General features: G+C 40.2%; 2 protein-coding genes across 3 annotated transcripts in view; both read left to right on the top strand.

Moving 5' to 3' along the window:
* Positions 1–10,812, top strand: part of ITGB6 (integrin subunit beta 6) — a 158,908-nt gene extending 148,096 nt beyond the window's left edge. For both annotated transcript variants that reach the window (XM_056110406.1, XM_056110407.1), the window contains one exon: positions 8,613–10,812. In XM_056110406.1, the coding sequence (XP_055966381.1) occupies positions 8,613–8,711 (99 nt within the window). In that variant the 3' untranslated portion in view covers positions 8,712–10,812. The remainder of the gene's footprint in view (positions 1–8,612) is intronic.
* Positions 10,813–17,458: 6,646 nt separating this feature from the next.
* The window catches only part of PLA2R1 (phospholipase A2 receptor 1), a 153,907-nt gene continuing 145,115 nt past the window's right edge, over positions 17,459–26,250 (top strand). The window contains exons 1-2 of the mRNA XM_056110442.1: positions 17,459–17,476; positions 18,085–18,138. Coding sequence (XP_055966417.1) covers positions 17,459–17,476; positions 18,085–18,138 — 72 coding nt within the window. The remainder of the gene's footprint in view (positions 17,477–18,084; positions 18,139–26,250) is intronic.

Genomic DNA, 26,250 nt, shown 5'->3' with positions numbered 1-26,250 from the left:
AATGCCTGTGAGGCAGATGATTTCTATTTAACTTTTCTCTACATTGATTGCATTCATCACTTCGACAAAAGGTGCACCATTATTGTTTATAATTCCCCCCCCCAACAATCAGAATTGCTGAAAAGGCATTGTGAAATACTTTGTTTTCTATATTTGGTATGAGAATCATATAATGTCTCGTGGCCGCAAAAGCAGCCATGCAATTTTGGATTTCTGCAAAGAGCCAGAAAATTACGAGATTGATTTCATGCATCTGGTATTATGGCTGTGCCAGAGAGCCACTCGTGGGGGGCAACTCGTGACCTCGGTAGACCATGAAGGATGAGCCAGTACTGTCCCCTTACCCATGAGACTGCAGTTGCTCCATCACGGCTGGCTCATACCTGGCTTTCTAATAAGCTCTGAGATGGGCGGCAACCTTGCTGCCAGGGGGGAAAAAGGAGGAAGGGAGCAACACCCTCTCCCTCCCAGTATGGCATGGCGCTGCAGTTTAATGCATGGTCCATTCACTTTTCTGCTGCAAGCTGTTGGGCTCTGGATTAAGTCCTTTTGCCTCTGGAGCCATGGCTGTGCCAGAGAGCCGTTCGTGGGGGGCAACTCGTGACCTCAGTAGGGCATGAAGGACAAACTGGTACCATCGCCCTACCCATGAGACTGCAGTTGCCCCGTCACCACTGGCTCATACCTAGCTTTCCTATAAGCTCTGAGGTGGTGGCCACCTTGCTGCCAGGGGGGAAACAGGCGGAAGGGAACAACACCCTTTCCCTCCCCGGGAGGCATGGCACCGTAGTTTAACGCATGGTCCATTCACTTTTCTGCCGCAAGCTGCCAGGCTCCAGATTAAGTCCTTTTGCCTTTGGAGCTATGGCCATGCCGGAGGGCCGCTCGTGAGGGGCAACTCGTGACCTCGGTAGGGCGTGAAGGATGAGCCCGTACTGTCTCCCTTCCCATGAGATTGCAGTTGCCCTGTTACTGCCGGCTCATACCTGGCTTTCCAATAAGTTCTAAGGCAGCGGCCACCTTGTATGCGGTCCAGATTGCATTTCTGCAAAAAGCCACTGGATTTCAAGATTTGTTTCTGAGTCTCTGGGATCATGGCTGTTAATCAGCTTGATCAGGAGCCAGAGAGGCTGTTTGTAGGTGCCAACTCAGGGTCTCGTTGGGATGGGGAGGAAAGGCCCATTTCCACCTCCATCTGGTGAGGCTCCATGTGTCTCGTCACTGCAGGCCCAAACCTGACTGTCCAGTGGTCTCTGGAATATGGTGATCACCGGTCTGCCAGGGGAACAGGCCAAGGCACTAAACCTATTTCCACATGGAGTGGCCCAGCGCCAGTAACCTACTGCAGGAACAGGACGCATTTCTGCCAAAAGCCCCTGGGTTCCGAGATTCGTTTCTGAGTCTCTGGGATCATGGCTGTTAAGCAGTTCGATCAGGAACCAGAGAGGCCATGCCTCCAATTATATAGCTGAGCCGGAGGTGGTTTGTGGGTGTGTCTCCCACATACCTAACTTTTGGCCATTTACTTTCTTGGTAAACTTTGCCCCAAGTTTTTGGGGTCTGGCCAAAGACACAACAGCAATTTTGGGGTATCTGAAAGTCTGACGGTGCCATCAGGCTGCTGATGCACTCATCTCACAGGTACAGATTGACCTGCTGGCGGCACCATACCCCCTTTTGAAGTATTTTTGAAAGTAAACGAAGTCTAATTTGCTTTCAAACACTTCAAAGTGAGAGGGAGAATATAAGCAAGTGTGATCAATATTGAAAGCTGTTGAATCTGGATAATAGGTCTACGGTGGTTTGTAGTATATATAATAATATGTATATGTATATATTTATGTGAATGTATATGTATTACCTTTTGTGTATATAGCAGTGGGGGGACTCATTATTAAATTTGTTACTCTCTAGGAAAGTAAATTGTGGATTTCCAATATGGATATCCTTTATCCAACCCTAAGAATATAAGATGATATCTTAGCTTGGTGACTTAGAATCCAGTACTGAAGGGATGAAACTTATTGGAAAAGTTAACTTTACCTAATCTCATGACTATAGATACTATTTTTAACTTTTATATGAGTGACACTGGATGAGTAAATGCTTTGCAATTGTCAGTAAGGAATGTGTTTAAGTTAACATAAAAATTAATAAGAGCAATTACTGGAACTACTACCAGGCTAGGGAGTGGTCTCAACAATTTTATTTAAATGGGATAAAAATGAAGCAGAGCAGTTAATAGTCTTCCCAAATTGCTAGTCCATAGTGGAGCTAAACTCCTAATTGCAGTTTCTTCCAAATACAGCCTTGATGCTCCTAGAAATAATAAGCAAGTGTCCCGCAAACAAACACTTAGTCAATTATGGAATGTGTAACTATTAACCAGCTCATTTTAATGTTCTCATACAAAGGCATGAGTACTGACAAGTGATTAATATCTTTAAAATAACATTTTAATTAACAGCTAATTTTCCCAAAACATGAATTATTTTCCCTCAGGATGTAGAACATGACTGAAATTCAAACACTGCAGTTTTACACTTTCCCCATCTAAAATGAAACAAAAATATGCATTAAACAAATACAAGCATAAATGAAAACTACTATTCCCTTGTTAAATTGAGTTTCTTTGAATAACAAATGTTTGATGTTCTTGTCTACTTGATGGCTGGGTAATAATTATTCAATTAGATGCAAAGAGGTTTGGATTAAATAATTCAATTCAAATTCCACTGATATGTCCTATGGAAATAAAACAGCATTCAGTGCACCATTTGGGAGCCCTCAAGATTTTGTCTAAAATGTATTTCTTCTTTAAGTAGTGAATTTGGTTTTCAAAACTCAGGGGAACTCTCGGGATTGGGTAGATTCACTGGAGTGCCCTGATTCATAACCCCCCACTCTGGTCTCTAAGATGACATATTTCAGGATGAGAAAAAGCTTTACTCTTGCCTCCTGAAACATTTCAACATAGCCACAGTCAAGTTACCTTTTTTTTAATCACACTAAAAAAATCCATATTTTTATAAAAACACAAAGGAAAGATAATTTAAATTCATCTCTGATTAGACATTTTCCTAGGATGACAAGTTATTAACTAAAGGCAAAAATGTTCAGTCTGACATTTCTTGCCGTCATGGATTGATTTTGTACTGTGCTAAGCAAATCAGGTCTGTGTCTGGCAGTTAGACAGTCATTAAGAGAGCTGTGGGTCATGGAAGAGGGATTTCTTATTACTACTTTTTCAAGCTCTGAAATTGTGCCATTGCAATTGCAGAATTCACAACTTAAATTAGTACCCCCCCCAGCTCCTGGGATAACCATCTTGGATACCCCAGATGGTGCAGAGGGAGTGATCTAATCTTGTCTAAACAGTGTAGGAGTGAAGATCCTCCTGAAATGGAGCCAAACCAGCATCATTCTCAGCTGGAAATCCTGGATAGGAAGGATGTTGCATGCAGAGCACTGGTGGAGACAATAACAGATATGACCACATTACTGCCTGATTTGAGTGCTAGTTATCACCAGAGGACATTGCTGTCCCAATAGCAAATATGGGTGTTCTCTTCCTCCATCTTTAAACTTGACCCTATACTTCCCTACTATGTTAGAGCTAGGTTTATGTATTGCCTCCTACTAGCAAGCCTAGAACCTATAACCAGCTTTGAAAAAGACTCCCAAACACATATCAATGAAGTTGCCTCAAAATACAGGAAGAAAACTGCACAAAATTAAATTTTCAATGAAAAGTTTACAAAATAACAATGTGTATTTGGTTGATTACAATGCAAGTCACCTTCTTTGGAGTCTACATAAATTATAGGTAATGAGAAATATAGGTGAATTTTAATATAGTTCACATGATATGATGGCCATTCAATACTTGCATTACAGACCACAACACCCTAAAGGAGAGAGAGAGAGTAAAAGGGAATGTGCCTGTCACAGAGGCTGAGGGGGAGTAGGGCGGGGGAAATGGGGGGGTGAATGGGAGGGATAATGGGAACATTGGTGGTGGAGAACGGGCACTGGTGGAGGGATGGCACTTGATCATTATATGACTGAAACATAAGCACAAAACTTTATAAGTCTGTAACTGTACCCCATAGTGATCCATTAAAAAATTTTTTAAATTAATTAATTTGCTCTCACAGGATCTTTTCCTTTTCCTGAGGCTCCCTCTTCCTCCAGGACAATTGTACACCCATCATTTTAGCATGTGTATGCTCTTTTCCATCTTTACTCTTTAATTCAGTCCCTTAATTTTCTATCCCTAATATTTGCTTCCTGGCTTACACTATTTTAAACTTTATAGAATTGCATATACGATTTTTTTTCTCAAATGAAAATCTACCTGTACATAAGATCACAACACATAAGATTTGTCTTCCAAATCTCGAGTTATATTAACAACAAAAGATTGCCTTTAGAATTATCCAGACTGATCTCAGGAGTCAGAACAATATGATGACTTGACTTCCTCATTCCACATCAAAGTGCCTTCTTCCTTTTTTTTTTTAAATATACCCTCATTACTTAGAGACCTTTTGTCTCCAAAGACACATGAACAAAGCTCACATGTTGCCCAGTCAGAGGTCATAGCTCTAACTCTGAGCAACTTAAAAAGCAACTGGTGTGACTTCTCTTCACAATGAAGACTATGGTGAAGAGAAGGGAAACAGGTGGTGAAGTAGGTGTGTTCCTATAGGTGGTTTATGTGAAGCGGAGAGGAGATTGTCACTTTCCCCAATTTGCCTTTGTCACCCTAGGACCAGCTGTGAAGGCTAGGACTGAAAAAATCTGCAATGAACCCCTGGGAAGTACAGGCCAGAGCCCCGCTAACCCCACCAGGTGGTTGTCAAGCCATAGCAAACTTCTCTTCATGGGAGTTGGTCCCCACCACCCAATTTCTTGGGGAGCCACGGGATCAGGCTAGATCAAGGAATTGCTCTTTGTGGGAAAGGAAAGTCAGTCCTAGTCCTTAACCAGAGTTCCAGGTGCTTTGTCTTATCTTGCAGAAAAAAATTTCAGGAGACAAACAGTGAATCAAAACAGATTTTATTTGGAGGCTTTTAGGAAGGGGAAGGAGAGAGAAAAGTGAGAGAGAGAGAGAGAGACAGAGACACAGAGACACACAGAGAGAGTAACACACTCAAGTAAGAACTTGATCTTCTCCAAAGGCAGAGAGAGCCCCAGTATACATCTCAAGAAGGGAGATGTTGGTGACACATGTGCTCAGACGCCACATGTGCTCAGCCACATGGGTACAAGTAGCACATGGGCTTGAGCAGCATATGCACACCCTTCCTTAGTTCAAGGTGGCCTTTATAAGATTTCTCCAACCTGCCCCCACATGGGGCTTTTACGTAGGTAAAATTACAGTGCTAGGCTGGTTGCAAAAGGGATAGAATAAGGAGTGGTCAATGGTTCCTTTGATATTCCTTTCCTTGGCCTTTATTTTTGCTTGGAGCTTCTCTTGGAGCGGGAGGTCTGACTTTCTTTGGGTCTCTTGGCCCTAGGTGAAGTTTTACCAAGTTTCAGTTCCTGTGCTCACAGGTCCTTAGGGCTATGTGCTTTTACTACTCCCATGGAATTTCATTGCCATGGGCCCTTTCCTATCTATCTGCCTGCCTACATCAGTGGGACAGAACAGGAGTAGTTTTCAACTTTATTTTGTTCTTCTGAGATCTAAGAGAAATGTACTGAGAAGGAAAGTACAATTTGGGGCGGGGAGAGGTTGTTTCTGTTTTGTTTTGGAGTCACACCCAGCACTGCTCCAGAGATACTCCTGGCTCTGCATTCAGGGATCACTCCTGGTGGTCCTCAGAGGACCATATGGATGAGGGGATCAAATCCAGGTTGGCTGCATGCAAGGCAAGCACCCTACCACCTACGCTATCTTTCCAGTCCCCATTTTAAAAGAAGTGTCATTGTTTATTTGTTTGGGAGTCACAACCAGCAATACTGAGGGTTTACTTCTAGCTCTGCACTCAGGAATTCCTCCTTATGGTACTCAAGTGACCATATGGGATGCCGGAGATCAAACCTGGGTCAGCCATGTATAAGACAAATGCCCTACCTGCTGTACTACCGCTCCAGCTTAAATATTTTTTTGTTTGTTTGGGAGGGGAAGCGTTCCTGACAGTGTTCAGGGATTACTCTTGGCTCTGCACCAAGGGAATACTGGTGGTCGGCTTGGGGGAACATATGGGATGCTGGGAATCAAACTCTGGTAGACCATGTGGAGGCAAGTGCTCTTCTCACTGTACTATAGATTTGGTCCTGAGAAAGCAAACACAGTTCTTTCACTAGTTTTGTTTCTAGCTTTACTTTTTCAAATATCTACCTAGAAATTGACACCATCTTTACAATTCATGAGATAAGGGAAGCAACATGTAAGATTTAGTCACTAATAGTCATTCAGAAGCAGTACTTAGACTTCATTCATATTCAAAAATGGGCTCATACGTCAGAAAGAGAGGGATAGACATAGAAAAATTGCATTCATCTGGGGGATATAAAGCAACAAAATATGAGATCAATACCTAAGAATAGCTGAGATCAACACCAGGAGGATTACTCCATAACTTAGAGGCCAGCCGGATATTCTAGGGGAAAGGGCAGTTCAGATAGAGAAGGGAACACCAAATGAAAGGTGTTTGGAGGATCCTCCCAGGAGGGGAAATGCATGTTGAAAGTAGACTATGGACTGAACATGATTGCCACTCAATGCCTCTTTTGCAGACCACAACACCCAAAAGGAGAGAGAGAACAAAGGGGAATGCCCTGCCACAGAGGCAGGGTGGGAGGGGGGGTGGGGGGAAATGGGCACTGGTGGAGGGATGGGTATTTGATCATTGTATGACCGAAACTCAGGCACAAAGATTTGTAAATCTACAACTGTACCTCATGGTGCTTCACTAATAAAAAAAAAAATGGGCTCATACATAGCTTAGAGGCCAGCCGGGTATTCTAGGGGAAAGCACAGTTCAGATAGAGAAGGGAGCACCAAATAAAGGGTGTTTGGAGGATCCTCCCAGGAGAGGAGATGCAGGCTGAAAGTAGACTGTGGACTGAACATGTTTGCCACTCAATGCCTCTTTTGCTGACCACAACACCCAAAAGGAGAGAGAGAACAGGGGGGAATGCCCTGCCACAGTGGCAGGATGGGATGGGGGGTTGGGGGGGAGGGATATTATCCATGGTGGCGGAAAATGGGCACTAGTGGAGAGATGGGTATTTGATCATTGTATAAACGAAACCCAAGCACAAAAATTTGTAAATCTACAACTGTACCTCATGGTGTTTCACTAATAAAAAAAATAAATAAATGACTTAATTTATTTAAAAAAATGGGCTCAAAAATATTAAAGTACCAAAGTTCCAGGAGGAAAGTTTTTTAAGTTTCTCTAGGATTTAAAATAAAAGGAGATTCTAAATATGAAGAAGAGCTACAAATAAGAACTAATTCAAAGTGGTATCACTTACAATGTGCAGAAGCTATGTTCCAAGGGAATCTCTTTGTAATCCTTTATTTTTTTAAAAAAGATAAGAACACCAATTCATGTGATAAGGTCATATGGAAGAAGTGGGTTTTAACCTGAACTGTCTTATGTCACCACAGCTGTGTGGTCAACTTTAAAAAATGGGAAAGAAATAACTATATCAACCTGGTAGTCTTATGTCTGACTGTAGTAGTGATGTCAAAAGAAAGAGAGAGTAGAAGATCAAGCTTTGTGTTTCTTTGAATACATGGAAAGGTTCAGTCTTTGGAAACATACTTGCAGCACTGAAGAGTACTGCTTAATTATCCAGACATTGTCACACAAAACCCACTGTCTCCACTGTCCCAAATGCAAAGTCACCTGCTTTGACCTGCCTTGGGAGCTGTACTTAACTCCTGAGCATCATGTTCCCCAGACATAATTCCTGCCACTCTCTGCTTTACAATTATTCTTTATCTTTTAAATTCATTTGGTCCTTTATTCTCAAGAACACAGATGCACCTTTCTGAGAGTCGTCCCTTTTTCTACCAGGCAGCTGGTTGTTACTCCTCTTGAATGTTGATCTAATTTTAGCAAGGTTATTCATGTGCTTTTTTGATGTGTCCCACCACAACAAATTTTCTAAAGGCAGATACTCTGTCATTCAGTTTTGCATCTACCGGTTTACCTTTTAGTTTTCTTTTTTCCCTCTTTTTGAGGGTCAGGGGTGGGTTTGAGGATGCCACTTAATAGCTTATTCTATTCATACAATAAATACTGAGTATTTAGAAGGAAGAGACACTGTTTTCAGAATTGGTTAAAGGGCAGTAAACAAAGCAGTCAAAATCTTGTTTTCTGTCCAGAAGTGAATTACCTCAAGGGTAAAAATACTAGAATACATAAATGGGACTAATTCTTCATTTTAAAAAATAAAATGAAGATATATACATTTATAGATGTTGAAAGTATGAAATTGAAAATTAATATTATTGTTCAAATGATCTCCAATAGTGAACTTGACTCTTTCTCTAATTTATAATGTACAATAGACTTATTTTAATATATCAAAAGTATAATAACAAAACTGACATCATTTTACTTAACACTTTTCTTCTTTATTTTTAGGGAACCAATCCACTGTACAGAGGCTCCACCAGTACCTTTAAAAATATAACCTATAAACACAGAGAAAAACAAAAGCTGAACCTTTCCACGGATGGATAGAGCTACTTTATGAATGGGAAAAGTCTGTTTCACAGATATAAGACATTAATACATTATTTAATTCTCCTTTCTTTGTTGCTTCAATATAAGGTTGGTTTAAAATAGGTCATCTGGAAATCATCATTCTCTGTATAGAGGTTGAGACTCTATTGCCAGGTTTAAATAATCAAAATGAGAAATATTAGCAAAAGACTGAGTTTGGGGATTATTTGAGGAATATAACTATGTTGCATTTAATACCTAAAAAATTATCAAAATGCTTCATGGGCACCTGATTATTCATTTGAAAAAGGTTTTGATTTAGAATTTCATCTATTGCAAGAATATAGCTACTTGAAATCTTTGGCTCAGCAAAGTCACAAGGTCCATATGCTCATATTACATCCTCATACTTGCCAATTAATTCTAAACTTTTATTAGCTCAGTCATTTCATGAAAAGGTTTTTAATTATGAGAAAAATGTGATTCTTATTTAATTTCTGCTGAGACCATAGAATTCTTCTAAAGATGTCCAAAGCATAAAAATGAAAACTGTGTTAATAGTTTCTATGAATTTGTATGAACCTAGGAGTCAAGTAAACAAACATGTAGTTTATTTGTTTTACAGATGAAGTAGCAGTAAATTATAAATTAGGAATTAATATTTTTTAAAAAATAAAAAGTCTATCAATTAGTTTGTTATCTGGGAAACCAAGTATAGAGTTTGTTTCTCAGATAACAAACTAAATAATTTGTTTCCCTCTAGACACTGAATTTCAAACAACTCTTACTTTACTGGTATTTCTCTATTTATCCTAGTCAGTTTCAGAGACTTCCAAACCTTGTACTTAAAATTTGAAAGTTTTAATTAATTGTTTTTTTAAAAAAATTACCTTAAATGGTTATATCATTTATTCAAAAAGAGCTCTAGTAATATAAAAGGAAGGTTAAACAGAATAAAAACTTAAATGGGTTTTAAATCAAACACATCAGGAGTGCTTCAGACTCTCATGAATAATCAGCTTTTATCTAAATTTTCTTCCCATGAGAACTGCATAACCTACAAGTTGCATAACCCAGTGTGTACTTCTCAACTGCATCTGGTGAATATGCATCATCTATCTACTTTTAGCTTGTAAAATTTGATTTGCAAAAGAGATATGGGTAAATAGAGATACATAACTTGAAAAGTGGGACTGACTGTAGAATATTATTTCTTCTGCTTTATACTGCTTTACAAGGCACTTTTGTCTCATATGATCCTCATAAGTAACCGAAGATTCAGAGAGTGAGTAGAAAAACTAAGCCCTGAATCTTAATTTTCTAATTCTTTGCATGCTCTCTTTCTATGGTACAGATTGAGTCTTGTCAGTAAAATGATTGGTGGTTTCTGTTAGTTAAGCAATAACTATCATTGTTTGTTGAAAATTACTAAGACTAAACAGATAGTATTCAAACTACTGGAACATGGGTGAGGTATTGTACTTTTGTGCATTATTTATTATATTTGGGTTCATCATAATGTGAAGCTTATACTAGGCAAATAGTTTGTTATGTAAGGAAGGCTTTGTGTTTCTCCATTGAATTGGCACAAAGTAATCTATGATGTTACTTCAATTTTCCCAGATATATCTGTACACATTTAAACACTGGAAACTTTTTTCTATTTTTATATAGCTCAGGTTACTTATACCATTGGGGAACATACAGCTATATTTAATTAATTGCTAAACAATCACCTTGCAAATCAGAAGAGCTATATACCTTCTATGTTCCAGACTGCACTCAAGGTCTAGCTAAAACCTTGAACACGAAGAAAATGACAATACTCAAGACACAGCAGTAGTTTTAACTCTCCATGTGATTTTTTAATATTATTGTTAGATTTAAGATTTTACAAAATATAAGCTTCCTTTGTGTGTATATAGGGGAAAGTAGTGAAGAGTCTGGTATTTCTCTGAATATGGTTTTGATCCAAGGCTGGTCCTTGAAAATGTCAAAACTTTAACAGTAGTACTTCTGTTCAATGAAGAGATATGTTACATAAAAACAAAACGGGTTTTTTGTTTGTTGTTTTATTGTGTTTTGTGTTGCTATAAATAAACGTGATAATTTAAACATAGCACCTTTATGAATGATGTTTCATTTTATTGACTAAATGCAACACCCCCTTCTTGGGTTTCTCCATCCCTGTATGGTCTGCTCTGACCACATTCCTGCTCTTGACTTGGAGTCAAAGCAAAAAGAAGCAGCCACTAAAGGAAGGACCCCGCGTGATATTCCAAGCATAGCTCTTTTGATTTCTCTTTGAGACCCAAATAGCGTTCTCATCCTGTTTTCGTAGGGCCCAGGTCTCTGAGGCATGTGTTAATGCAGGAAAAACAGTGGAATCAAAGAGATGTGCTCGTAAATGGAGGTTCTTTGTCCTCTTAGTTATTTCTTCAACGCTCTTGAAGGCATTCCAAGCTGCTCTCTTCCTACTGCACAGCTTGGGTGCCAGGTCATTCATCATGTTGATTTCTTGATCTAGGAATATATAACTGTTGCATTCAGAGATGGTGGTTCCGTTGAGAGCGAATGGAGCATCAGGAATGAGGCTGTTTCTCATAAGCATTGTCTTCATAAGATACAGCTGTAGTCCGACATTTCCACACTCATGGTCGAAGTCGGCCAGCATTTGTGCCGCTTGGCTGATGTTTGGTGTTATTAGAACGATGTCATCAGCAAAGCGGAGGTGGTGTAGTTGCCAACCATCTATCTTCACTCCCATTTCTTCCCATTCCAGTCATCGCATGATGTTCTCGAGGGTGGCACTGAAGAGTTTTGGTAAAATGCCATCACCCTGCCGAACCCCTCTCTTGACATGGATGATTACTTCTTTGTAGAATGGTGAGATCCTGGTAGTGAATCCGTAATACAGCTCATGGAGGATCCTGATGTATTGAGTTTGTACGCCCTGATTAGCTAGGGCTTCTATGACCGCTTCCGTCTCAACAGAATCAAAGGCCTTCTTTAAATCAATGAACGTTAGACAGAGCTGCATCTTGAACTCCTGAGAAACCTCAATGAGCATAGTAATCATGTGGATATGGTCGATGGTACTGAATCCTTTTCGGAACCCGGCTTGTTCACATGGTTGTCCTTCATCTAGTGTTCTGCTAATCCTATTCAGGATGACTAGCATGAACAGTTTGTAGATGACAGACAATAGGCAGATTGGATGATAGTTGCCAATGTTGTGGATGTCTCCCTTCTTGTATAGTAGTACAGTCTTGCTGGTTTTCCATTGGGATGGAACCTTGTATTCAGACAGGTAGTGTGTGAAGAGCCGAACCAGTGTATTGATGAGTACTGATGGTAAGTTCTTCAGGTGTTCAGGTCTGATCTTGTCTGGGCCAGGTGCTCTTTGTCTCTTTACCGACGAGATGGCGTGTTGAATTTCGGAAGGGAGAACATTGGGAACGATATATCCATCGTGCAGAATGTGGTATGTGGGCAAGTGGACGTGGCTATTAAAGAGACCTGAGTAGAAGTCATGAATAATCTTCTCCATTGTCCTTCTGGAAGATGTGATAGATCCATCAGGATGTCTGAGGACAGTCATCTTGGTCTTGTAGTTGGTGAAGGACAGGCGGGCATTACGAATGCTTTTCCCGGCTTCTGCCACATCTACCAGCACCACTGTTCTCCTGTCTTTGAGGTCATCCTTGATGGCTTCTCTGCATTGTTTTGCCAGCTCGGACGTTCACTTGAGGTTGCCTGAGGCATGTGCCAAGCCACGTTGGCGAATAAGTTCAAGAGTGTTCGAAGAAAGGCGGTTTTTTGTGGTTATCTCTCTCTTGGCATTCCTCACACAATCATGGAGGTGCTGAATCATTCGATCGTATTCCTCATCAATGTTGTCAATGACGGCATCTTCCCATGTTGCCGCAACAGAGCCAAAGAGCTCCCAGTTGGTGGTCGTTCTGGGAGTTCTCTTCTTAAACTTTGCATTCTTTTCTCCCCGTTCTGTGAGGTAGAATTTTGCATGAAGGAGACGGTGGTCTGATCCCGTTTGGAATTTTGGGACAACAGCAACATCGGTTAGGAAAAACCGCCAATTGAATATGATGTGGTCTATTTCATTGTGGAACCGTCCACCGGGAGACTCCCATGTCCAACGTTTAGATTCAGCCTTTTGGAACTGTGAGTTACCATGGAAGGTCTTGGTTGACATGATGAACTCAGACAGTCTGTCACCCTGTTTGTTCCATTCTATGCCATGGGGCCCATTGTGGAGTTCATCGGCTGATCTTCTTGGTTCTATCTTCGCATTAAAATCACTGACAATGATCTTGTAGAAGGTGTGATCTTCTTTATAGAACTTCTCCAGCTCCATGTAGAACTTCTCAATTTCTCTTTCACCAGAATTGGATGTTGGTGCATAGACAACAAAGATAGAAACTGCTGGCAGTGAGCCACATCTATTCAAGTGTAATCTTCCTATTCGGGTTGTTAGGCATTCGAATGAATCAATGTTCATGGCTATGCTCGTGTTGACAAGGATATTGACACCACCGACGCCTCTTTTGTCACATGTTCCAAGGAAAAGTTCTTCTCCAGTGTTGAAAACGGTGTAATGTGATTGATGTCTTCTTGTTTTGGTCAGACCAATGATGTCCTACCTGATCTTTCGCGCTTGTACCATCAGGTCCTCGATGGATGTATCAGATGCCAGCATACGTGCATTGAAAGTACAGACAATCATTTTTGTCTTTCTTCGTTTTGGCAGCCTTTTTCTGCCTTGGGATTTTATCAGCCTCTCCTTCCACATCCTTCTCGACTCTGCCATATTCGGATCAGGGGAATGAGATTCATTTTTTTTACTGGATTTGTCATATCGAATAGACCACGGATAGCTTGCCAGGGTCTGCCATGTGGGTGGGATATTTAAGGTACCCTGAAAAATTAAATAAATGCAAATAAAAATAAAATTAAATAAATGCAAATAAAGATATATATATATATATATATATATATATATATATATATATCTTGGAGAGCCTAGCAAGTTACCGAGAGTATTCTGCCCACATGGCAGAGCCTGGCAAGGTACCTGTGGCGTATTTGATATGTCAAAAACAATAACAGGGCTCGTTCCTGTGACCCTGAAGAGCCTCCAATACTCCAATACAGCAGCGTTGGGAAAGATGAGTATGGAGAGGCTGCTAAAAACTCAGAGCTGGGATGAATGGAGATGTTACTGGCGCCCACTCCAGTAAATAGATGAACAACGGGATAACAGTGATACAGTGGTTTTAGACTAGACCTGTTCACACCTGATACCACAGTTCTTTGCCAAACATCCACAATGTCACGGCAGGAGACACTGCCTATTATCTCCTTGACCTGACACTAGAAATGCTGCCAGCTGTTGACAAGCACAAATATCCTGGACAGAACCACTCATGATGGCTAGATGCTACAGATGCTGTCAGGCACTCCTGTCTGTGAATAGTCAGGCATTACCCATTATTTTCACCTACCATATCCAGCGTTAATTATGTAAAGTACATTATAGATACTGTAATATCTACTCCCTAAGAGGCTGGTATTGTTTTCCCCCACATTACTGAGTGGTTAACTGTCGCTTTGAATGTTGAGGATCATACTCAGAGTTATAAACATCAAGAGAAAAAATTGGACCTGAGCATATCTCACACCAAAGCCTTTAATCATGACACTGTGCTATGTAGAAAGTCACTGGAAGCACTAATATTTGCTTTTCCTATGTGCAATGTGTTCCTACTAATCAACCCCATTAATTTCTGAGGGTTAAAAGAAGGTAAAGGGATATTCTTGATAACCTTTCAGTATCAATATTGCAAACCACAATGGAGAGAGAGAGAGAGAGAGAGAAAGAAAAGCAGCTGCCATAGAGGCAGGAAGTGGGGAAGTGGATGGGGGGTGATGGGAAGGAAACCTGGAGACACTGGTACTGGGAAATGTACACTGGTGGAGGGATGGGTGTTGAAATACCGTATGACTGAAGTCCAATCATGAACAACTTTGTGAGGACCTATCTCACAGTGATTCCATTAAAAAGTTTTTAAAAAAAAAGAAAAAGATCAAGAACTTCTGCTCAGATACTAATGTCTATGATAAATATTTATAAATCCAACATCCTAAAAATAAATGATTTTTAATGTGTTTTGTGTAACTTGTGAAAAAAAAAGACATAACTTGATTAGAATTGTTTGCTGGAAGTAGTAATGGGTTTGCTCCCTGATCCACAGAGGCTTAACTACTAGGTTAAGATAAAATCAAGCACTGAAATGAAGAACCATCCAGGGCAGCACACTTTAACATGCAATGTTTCACAACCTTTTCCCTGACATGATTCCTCTTTATACCTTCCGGTGGCACCGTGTTCTGATGACTGGCCCCTAATCTCATGTTGTGGGTCCCAATTCAAGTAAAATTCACCTGTGGCCCCCTTGGAACATCTTGGGGTTCATAGGGGAACTTAGGGTACCAGTTGGAAAATTTTGTTCTGACCAACTAACTTAATGGACCTTGGAACTGGGGATAGAGAGAAAGAAGCCATCCTGCCCCACTCTCATTCTGTAGCCTACCTATCTTTCTGCACCTACCCAAAGTTCAACATGGGGTTGGGGGAGGAGTCTAAGTCATTTTAGAGATAGTGATCTTGGCATATTAAAGCACCTTCGCTGGACAGCAAAGACTTCCACATCTTCATCAGCAACTTCTCAAAAGTGCTACATTTTTACACTAACAGGCGGAATGATCTGGCAGAGACTCCCTTCCCTGGAGTGGCCAACTGAGCGCTGACACCACTGTCTTCACCACACCTAATATCCCTTAAGGTTGTGCGAGCAACGGCAAACACATGTGGGTCTTCATTCAGCGCACCAAAGGGGCCCTGCTTGCTGAGAAAAGAAAGAATGTAAAGGAGAACGTGGATAAATGCCTGCCTCTGGTGCTAGTTAATGAGACAGCAGTGCAGATGGAGGTGATGGCGATGGCAGGTGATAAGAACAGTGGTCTGAAAGCTGCATGAAGAAAACACCTGTGGGGGGTTAATGGACCCTTGTGTGTTGTCTCCAAACAGACTAGCAGGGATATAGGAGGTTATATATCCTTTGTCAAATTAAAGATGAAGATTAACACTCAACTAAAATCTTTTTGTAAAGTCCTTTAATTATATAACATTCCCTGAGTTCAAGTTGTAATCATCTTTACAAAATGTCTTCTAAAAAGCATGGCTTAATGTTACTTATATAAACTTGTTTCATAACTTCCCTTTGTTTATACATAGTTTTGTACTTCCACTTTATATAAAAACTCTTTCATTTGTTTATTCATCTGCTATAATTAATGTCTATACATTTCCTATGGAATCCTTAGTTTTTTTTAACACTGTAGCGTAAAATTTTAAAATAATAAAACTAGCTGTTAAACATATGGTAGTATATAAAATATCTGGTTTATTGATTTCAATCAGTGTCATATTTTGAACTTTTTTTTTTACTAATTTGGACATGGAAAGGAAAAAATAAGTAAAAGAAGACTTAAAATACTGAACATAATGAAATATAGGAAATGGCAAGGAGACGAAAAGAATACATGATGTTCTTTTAGATTTTGATCATCAGACTCAGTCATTGTTTGATACAGTTCAATCTAATATCTGTTTTAATACCTCTTGAGATAACCAGCTCAAAAGGTCATCAAGTTCAAAGATTTGTTCAAAACCCAAACAATAGTTTCAGCTAGAGATGAGCATAGTTCACTACAGGCACAGAATAGCATTCCCCAGTGCATAAAGTTTCATTTAACAGCACAGACTTACATTTAGGTATCTAACTGGATGTGGATATTTTATTGCCTCTAATGCATTCTCTGAGAGATTCACAGGGTTCACTCAGAATCTGATAGACAACACATCCTCAGCTGGATTCTGGGCTTCGTCACTACAGCATGTTGCCTTCCCTAGGTCCTTGAGAATTAAGGGGAAAAATGTATTAAAGTGTTTGGCATATTTGTCCAATAAATGTGCAGTAAATGTAACTGTGCTCATTAGTATTCAGATAAAGATCACTGAAATGAAGGTAGAGAAAAAACATGACTTAAAGCAACACTTCTCAACGGAGTACTTATAAACCTTAGAGGTCATTTGGTACTCCTAAGAGTAACTTCATGGTAATGAATGAACAGAAGGTAAAGGTAAGGAAAGCCTCCAATAATTCACCCTCTGTGAAAAAGTACTGCCTCTAAGGATGATGTCTCCTTATGACTGGACAAGGGAGGAGATTAAAATAGAAGGTAAGTTTTATTTTTTTATTAATTTTTATTTATTTTAAATACCCATCCCTCCACCAGTGCCCATTTCCCACCATCACGGATCCCAGTATCCCTCCCATCCCCCATCCCCCCTCCATCCCACCCTGCCTCTGTGGCAGGGCATTCCTCTCTGTTCTCTCACTCCTTTTGGGTGTTGTGGTTTGCGAAAGAGCTAAGTCTGATTTTCAGGGAGAAATGTTGGATTATTTACTTTCCATTGATCACTTTGTATGCAGTTTGGAAAGAATGTCCTGGTGCCCGCTTGCAGGCTCATGGTCATCGGGGTTCCATCTGGATAAGGCGGAACGCAGCACCTACCCCATCTGGGACCTCCCGGTGATACTGGCTCTGTTTGGGACCTGGAGCATTCTCCAGGAGCTGTGGGGCCCCCCAGCCGGTTCTTCTTTGTTGCTGTGTGCTGTAAGATGGCGCTGGGGGAGAAGGTAAGTTTTAGAGATAAAAGATAACATGCATAAAAAAGAATAAGATAGGAAGATCTCTCATCTCAGGGAGTTAGAGAACTCAAAATGTGTTCAATTTATTAAGATGAGAAGGCTGTTTTAGACAAATGTGGAAATGGCTTTCTTAAACTAACCTAAGGGGTAAACTATAGTCTGATCTGTTCAACACTTGGGGTCTACTGAAAAGTGTGGAGCACAGCAGAGCAGAGAACTGCATTGGTTAAGAAGGCAAAGCATCCTGGTGACACATGGCTGCAGGTTGAGCAGAAGTCTACACAGAAGCAGCACTGGATGACAGGAAGTCTGGGCGAGAGCTGCAGCAGTTTCTCAGCTCTGGGTTTACAGCTGGTAGGAGGCAATTGTCTAAAGATGCCATGATAAGAGACAGTTTATACAACTCCGAGGTTTCCCAGATACCATATGTGAATGTAAATCTCAGAAAAGATTCCTAATGCCATCCAGCTACCCTGTTTTCAATTTTTTTTTAGTAACAACCACATTTATTTATGTTACTCCATGTGGGGTTGAGGGGGATCACACTCTAGCATTTAAGAAATCAGGTTTGACTATATTGGCTATATTGGCTAAAGGCAGACTATGCTAACGGAGGACAATGGAGATCGGTGGAAACTAGGAAAAGTCAGGTAAAGTAAGTAAGACCTGGAGAGTATTTTGCTTACATGGCCCACGATGAACTGAAAGCTTTGGATATTGGCATGTCCTAGCTGGCAAGTCAGCTTCTGGTTGGACCAAGCTCCAGGCTTCTCAGTGAGGACTCCTTTTGCGCATCCAATAATTTTCCATGAAATTTAATTGAAACCGGATATCCTAGTATTAAAAGCATTGTACTGTGAAAGTGGGGACTATAGTGTTCTATCAATAAAACACTGACATTTTTAAACAGAGATTTTAGTAACGTGTTTATGAAATTTAATACCTAATTTAGCTGTTAAAATTTATTATTTAAATATACTCATTGGTTCTGAAATGTATTGCAGGTAAACTAACAACGTAGATACATTCAAACACACATCTCAAAAACATCTCAAAAAATGGTCTTTGGAAAAAAGTAGCACTGTAGCACTGTAGCACTGTCCTCCTGTTGTTCATCGATTTGCTCGAGCGGACCCAGTAACATCTTCATTGTGACACTTGTTGTTGCTGTGTTTGTCATATCGAATACGTCACAGGTAGCTTGCCAGGCTTTGACATGTGGGCAAGATACTCTTAGTAGCTTGCCGGGCTCTCCAAGAGGGGCAGAGGAATCAAACCCAGGTCTGCCGACCCAGCCACATGCAAGGCAAATGCCATACCTGCTGTGCTATCTCTCCAGTTTTGAAAAAAGTAACATTCAAAATCCACTGATGAAAAATGTTATAAAGGCTGAGGAGGTACCTAAAGTATTAGAATACATGTACACATATGTGAGGTCTTGATTTTGATCCCCAGTACCACAAAGGTCCCCAAGAACATCACCAGGTATGACTGCTATAAATAATTTTAAAAATTATTTTGTATAAGACAGATTTTGGACTGGAGCGGTACCACAGTGGGTAGAGCATTTGCCTTGCACGCAGCCAAATGGCTGACCCGAGTTCAATTCCTCTGCCCCTTTTGGAGAGCCCAGCAAGCTACCGAGAGCATCTCGCCTGCACAACAAAGCCTGGCAAGCTACCTGTGACGTATTCGATGTGCCAAACACAGTAACAAGTCTCACAATGTTACTGGGCCTGCTCAAGCAAATTGATGAACAATGGGAGGACAGTGACAGTGACAGTGAAGACAGATTTTAGAAGTTCTTTATTATATATATTTCCTGCCTCCTACTCTCCCTACCTAAAGTCAATATGAAGTCAAATGTAGTGCGGAGAAAAGTATTCTAAATAAAGAGATGAGGGCTCTGCACCTGTAGAAGGTGGAATAACAATATAAATAAATAAACAATGAAACAATGGATTTAGAAGCACATAAAAGCAATGAAGGGCAATGATCCCTGTGAGACATAAAGGTGAGGAGCTCAGGAGAAGTTTCAGTGGCTAAAAGCACCTGCCTTGCAAATGTGAAGCCGTATGTTTACTCTTCAGTGCCACTCACATGTGCTAAGCATGGTCCCAGCAGCCATTGACCAGTCCTCCTGGCACCTCTTTTCCTTGGCCTTGGATATTTGTTTCATACTATTTTTTCATATGTACCACAAATGAATACAGTCATTCTATATCTTTCCCTCTCTTTCTGACTCATTTCACTCAGCAAGATATTCTCCACAACTATCCATTTATAGGCAATTTTTTACTTTATTTTTCCTAACAGCTACATAGTATTCCATTACATAGATGTACCATAGTTTCTTTATCCAGTTGTCTGTTCTTGGACATTCAAGTTGTTTCCAGATTCTGACTATTGTAAATAGTGCTGCAATGAACATAGAAATGCAGAAATGGTGTTTCTGCTATATGTATGCACAAAAGTCAGATCAAATGGATTAAAGACCTCAACATCAGACATGAATAAATAAGGTATATGGAAGAAAATGTAGCAAAACCCTCCACAACCTTGAAGTTAAGGGCATCTTCAAAGATGGAACACCACTGACAAAGCAAGTGGAAGCAAAGATAAACAAATGGGACTATATTAAAATAAGAAACTTCTGCACCTCAAAAGAAACAGTGATCAAGATAAAAAGGCAGCCCATGGAATGGGAAAAATTATTCACCCAATACCCATTTGATAAGTGATTAATATCAAAGATATACAAGCCACTAGTAGAACTTTACAAGAAAAAACATCCAACCCCATAAAAAAGCAAAAAATTGGAAGGAGAAGAAATGAACAAAAACATCCTCAAAGATGAAATTTAAATGGACAAAAGGCACATAAAAATGCTTGCTCTTCGTCACTAATCATCAGAGGGATACAAATCAAAACAAATATGAGATATCATTTCACATCACAGAGAAGGCAGGTGCATATCCAAAAGAACAAGAACAACCAGTGCTGATGCGGATTGGGGAAGAAAGGAACTCTTCATTCATTGCTGGCAGGAATGTTGACTGGCTGAGCCTTTTTAGAAAACAATATGGACATTGCTCACTGTATCACTGTATCTCTGTCATTCTGTTGTTCATCAATTTCCTCGAGCAGGCACTAGTAACGTCTCCTTAATCCTAGCCCTAAGATTTTAGAAAGTGCCACAATCGAGGCACTTTCAGGGTCAGGAGAATGAGACCCATCATTGTTACTGGTTTTTGTTTTTTGTTTTTTTAGGTCACACCCAGCAATGCACAGGGTTTACTCCTGGCTCTGCACTGAGGAATTACCCATGGTGGTGCTCAGGGGACCATATGGAATGCTGGGAATCGAAACTGGGTCATCCGCGTGCAAGGCAAATGCCCTACCTGCTGTGCTATTGCTCCGGCCCCCGTTACTGGTTTTTGGCATATTGAATACACCACGGGGAGTTTGCCAGACTCTGCTGTGTGCGCAAGATACTTTCGATAGCCTGCCAGGTTCTCAGAGTAAGAACTAGATAATAAGCTTTCCCACGGCTGCAAATATGGCTGCGCACTTCCGGGAGCTGGGTTTCATAGTCTCTGGGTCTTGGCCATTGATGGGATTACACGGTGCCGGGAGCAGTTGGTGGGTGTAACAACTACATGCTGGAAGAAGGGGGATCTGGGTGGAGGAGACCCAGACAAAATCCGAGTAGGCTTGGAGATCTAAGCCCCATGTCCCACACACCGGGATTCCTCTGCCAGTTCTTTCATGCGTGAGGCTCGTCCGAACGTGTGGAGGATGGTCTTAAGCATGGCTGTGGCTGGAACCATAGATCTTCTTCTGCTGGGGATCTGTTCAGGACAGGGAGGGAAACTCAACCCGTCCTCCTCCATGTGGCCCCGGTGAGGGCAGCCAGGCACAAAGGCAGGAGACTGTGATGTTTTCTTCCGGGAGATGGGTTTCATAGCTTTCATAGTCATGTCATGTCAGACTATGACATTGCTCAAAAAAACTAAAAAATTGAGTCCCCATTTGACCCAGCACTACTGGAAATATTCCCTTCTAATGTTTTATTTTCCTCTCCTCACTCTTAGTGCATATCTGTAATACTGATAAATTTTATGTTGATTTTGAATTATCACTGTCACTGTCATTGTTCACTGATTTGCTCAAGCGGGCCCCAGTAACATTATGAGACTTGTTGTTACTGTGTTTGGCATATCAGATATGTATTAGCATAGAATTTTTCATGCTATCTTTTAGATTTCAAAACTTATAAAAGAGAAAGATACATTTTTTCAAAGTATCAGCTTATTATTGATTTAAAATTTTATAGAATTTCAGGAGTTTAGCTTTATTCATCTCTATGTGAGGAGGCATCACTACCTCCACAATAATTTTTTTTTTGCTTTTTGGGTCACACCCGGCGATTCACAGGGGTTACTCCTGGTTCTGCGCTCAGGAATTACCCCTGGCAGTGCTCAGGGCACCATATGAAATGCTGGGAATCGAACCCGGGTCGGCCGCATGCAAGGCAAACGCCCTACCCACTGTTCTATTGCTCCAGTCCCTAATTTTTTTAAAGAATCTTTCTCATATATAGAATATAAATAAACATAGTAAGCAAACAGCAAATGGCCAGTCATTAGCAGTGAAGATTTTGCCGAAGGAACTGAACTTACATGAATGACTGGGTGGGGATCTTGGGAGGTTGTTGAGAAAAGAAGGCACTTGGTGGTGAGTGTGATATTGGAATGATGTATGCATGAAAAGTACAATTATCATTACTATAAATTCTAGTACTTCAATAAAAATGTTTAATTTATAACTAAAATATATGCACTCGAGATCAAGGTAAAGACCCTCCCGTTGATCGTCGATTTGCTCGAGCGGGCCCAGTAACGTCTCCATTGGAGACTTTGTTGTTACTGTGTTTGGCATATCGAATACTCTCAGTAGCTTGCCGGGCTCTCCGAGAGGGGCGGAGGAATCGAACTCGGGTCGGCCATGTTGGCCGTTTGTAAGGCGAACGCCCTACCCACTGTACTATCCAACTTTGATTTTAAAAAAGAAGACAATGCCATTCGGATTTCTTCTTTGAGAAAGTTTCTGTTCATTTCATTGCCCCATTTTTTGATGGGGTTGGATGTTTTCTTCCTGTGGAGTTCAACCAGTACTTTGTATATCCTTGATATCAACCCCTTGTCAGATGTGTATTCGGTGAATATCCTTTCCCATTCTGTAGACTGTCTTTGTATTTTGGTCACTGTTTCTTTGGAGGTGCAGAAGCTTCTTAGTTTAAGATAGTCCCATTTATCTATCTCTGTTTTTTACTTGCTCGGCCAGTGGCGTGGCATCTTTGAAAGTACCATTAGCCTCAATGTCATGGAGGGTTTTGCCAACTTTGTCTTCAATGTACCTTATGGTGTCTGGTCTGATGTTGAGGTCTTTAATCCATTTTGATCTTACTTTTGTACATGGTGTTAGGCAGAGTTCTGAGCCCATTTTTTTGCATGTAGCCGTCCAGTGATGCCAGCACAATTTGTTAAAGAGGCTTTCCTTACTCCACTTCACATTTCTTGCACCTTTATCAAAGATTAGATGATCATATGATTGAGGGGAGATGTCAGTGTATTCAACCCTGTTCCATTGGTCTGCAGTTCTGCTTTTGTTCCAGTACCATGCTGTTTTAATTATTACTGCTTTGTAGTAGAATTTGAAGATGAGAAAATGCTCTACATCATTAATCATCAGGGAGATGCAGATCAAAAGCACAATGAGATACCATCTCACACCTCAGAGACTGGCCCACATTCAAAAGAACAAAAGCAACCGATGCTGGCGCGGATGTGGCGAGAAAGGGACACTCCTTCACTGTTGGTGGGAATGCCGACTATTGGTGGGAATCCCTTTTGGAAATCAGTATGGACGATTCTCAAAAAATTAGAAATTGAGCTCCCATTTGACCCAGCGATACCACTCCTAGGAATATACCCCAGAGAGGCAAAAATGTGTAGTCGAAGTGACATCTGCACTTGTTTGTTCATTGCAGAACTCTTTACAATAGCCAGAAACTGGAAGAAACCTGAGTGCCCAAGAACAGATGACTGGTTAAAGAAACTTTGGTACATCTACACAATGGAGTACTATGTAGCTCTTAGAAAAGATGAAGTCATGAAATTTACATACAAGTGGTACAATATGGAAAGTATCATGCTAAGTGAAATGAGTCAGAAAGAGAGGGATAGACATAGAAAGATTGCATTCATCTGGGGGATATAAAGCAACAAAATATGAGATCAATACCTAAGAATAGCTGAGATCAACACCAGGGGGATTACTCCATAGCTTAGAGGCCAGCCAGGTATTCTAGGGGAAAGGGCCATTCAGATAGAGAAGGGAGCACCAAATAAAGGATGTTTGGAGGATCCTCCCAGGAGGGGAAATGCATGTTGAAAGTAGACTATGGACTGAACATGATTGCCACTCAATGCCTCTTTTGCAGACCACAACACTCAAAAGGAGAGAGAGAACAAAGGGGAATGCCCTGCCACAGAGGCAGGGTGGGAGGGGGGGGTGGGGGGGGATATTATCCATGGTGGTGGAAAATGGGCACTGGTGGAGGGATGGGTATTTGATCATTGTGTGACCGAAACCCAAGCACAAAGATTTGTAAATCTACAACTGTACCTCATGGTGCTTCACTAATAAAAAAAAAAAAAAGAAGACAATGAGTCTTGCAACAGTCTCAGTTTAATTGACATTCGTAGATAATTCTACCCCAAAGCAAAAGAGCACATGTTCCTTTTAAGCACATTTGAAATTTGGAACAAACTAGCTCATATGTATGACCATAAGTATATACAATTAAATTTTATTTATTTATTTTTATTTTTAATTTTTTTTTAAAAAAAATTTTTAATAGTGAGACATCATGAGGTACAGTTGCAGACTTACACATTTTTGTGCTTGGGTTTCAATTATACAATGATTAAGTACCCATCCCTCCACCAGTACCCACTTCCCACCACCATGCATCCCAGTATCCCTCCCACCCCCCATGCCCCCCATCCCACCCTGACTCTGTGGCAGGGCATTCCCCTCTGTTCTCTCTCTCCTTTTGGGTGTTGTGGTTTGCAAAAGAAACATTGAGTGGCAATCATGTTTGGTCTATAGTCTACTTTCAGCATGCTTCTCCCATCCTGGGAGGGTCCTCCCAACATCTTTATTTGGTGTTCCCCTCTTTATCTGAGCTCCCTTTTCCCTAGTATGTGTGGTTGGCCTCCAAATCATGGAGTAGAATTCCTGGTACTAATCTCGGCCATTCTTAGGTGTTAGTTTCCTATTTTGTTACTTTATGTTCCCCAGATGAATGCAATCTTTCTATGTCTATCCCTTTCTTTCTGAGTCATTTCGCTTAACATGATACTTTCCATGTAGTACCACTTGTATGTGAATTTCGTGACTTCGTCTTTTCTAACAGCTACATAGTACTCCATTGTGTAGATGTACCAAAGTTTCTTTAACCAGTCATCTGTTCTCGGGCACTCAGGTTTTTTTCCTGATTCTGGCTATTGTAAAGAGTGCTGCAATAAACAAGCAATTGCAGATGTCACTTCGGCTATACTTTTTTTGCCTCTCTGGGATATATTCCCAGGAGTGGTATTGCTGGATCAAATGGGAGCTCAATTTCTAATTTTTTGAGAATCAACCATACTGTTTTCCAAAAGGGCTGAACCAGTCGGCATTCCCACCAACAGTGAAGGAGTGTCCCTTTCTCACTACATCCTCAATTAAATTAAATACAATTAAATTTTAAAGGAATTAAGTCTTACCAAGTATATTCTTTGACCAAATGGAATTTTACTACAAATTAGTTGCAAAATAAAATTGAACAATCCTCAAATATTTAAAAACTAAAAAAAAAAAAAACAAAACTAAATAACACAAATAGCTATCCAACAATCAATAAAGAACCAAAACTGAAAATTAGGAAGTGTTTTGAACTGAACAAAAGCACATTTATATCAGATTGTGTGGGATGCCAATGAAATAATACTGAAGGGTAAATTATAGCAATAAATATCTAAGTCAATGACCTCAATATCTACTTTATGGAACTAAGAAATGAAGTGAAAATAAAACGCAATTAAACAGAATAAATAATAAGGGTAACAATGCAAATCAATGAAATAAAATACAGAAAAATAATAGAGAAATTCAATGATCCCCAAAATGTCTTTAATGATAAATACAATTTGTAAACTTCTACACGGATTAAATTAGAAAAGAAAAAAGGAAATTTCAGTTAATAATATGAGAAAAGAACAGATGACCTCACTATAGCTTCTACAGAAAACAAATGAATAATAAGGAAGTATTATGAAAAAATTTGTGCCTATTTATTAGAAAGTTTATGTAACTTGGAAAAATTCCTAAAAGATAAGAAGCATAGACTATTCAAGAAAAAGAAATAACATTAATTGTCCTGCAGCTATAAAAATATTTTGAAATAAGATTCCATATACAAATGGCTTTACAAATCATTCTTAGAAAATAATGATCATAAAAGAACAAATTTATAAAGTAGACTTCACCAAAGCTTTTGCTTTTCCAAAGACAATAGTAAGGTTGACAGAGAATACAGAGGTAAGGCAGTTGCCTTGCACACAATTGACCCAAGTTTGATCTCCTGCACTGCATATAGTCCCAGCACTACCAGGAGTGATCCTTGACCACAGAGCAAAGAGTAATAATTCCTG

Source organism: Sorex fumeus, unplaced genomic scaffold (genome assembly GCF_029834395.1).
Source record: "Sorex fumeus unplaced genomic scaffold, SorFum_2.1 ptg000009l, whole genome shotgun sequence".
In the NCBI taxonomy this organism is placed as follows: Eukaryota; Metazoa; Chordata; class Mammalia; order Eulipotyphla; family Soricidae; genus Sorex; species Sorex fumeus.
Note: the sequence above shows the minus strand (reverse complement) of the source record. Positions and strands in the feature narration are given on the sequence as shown.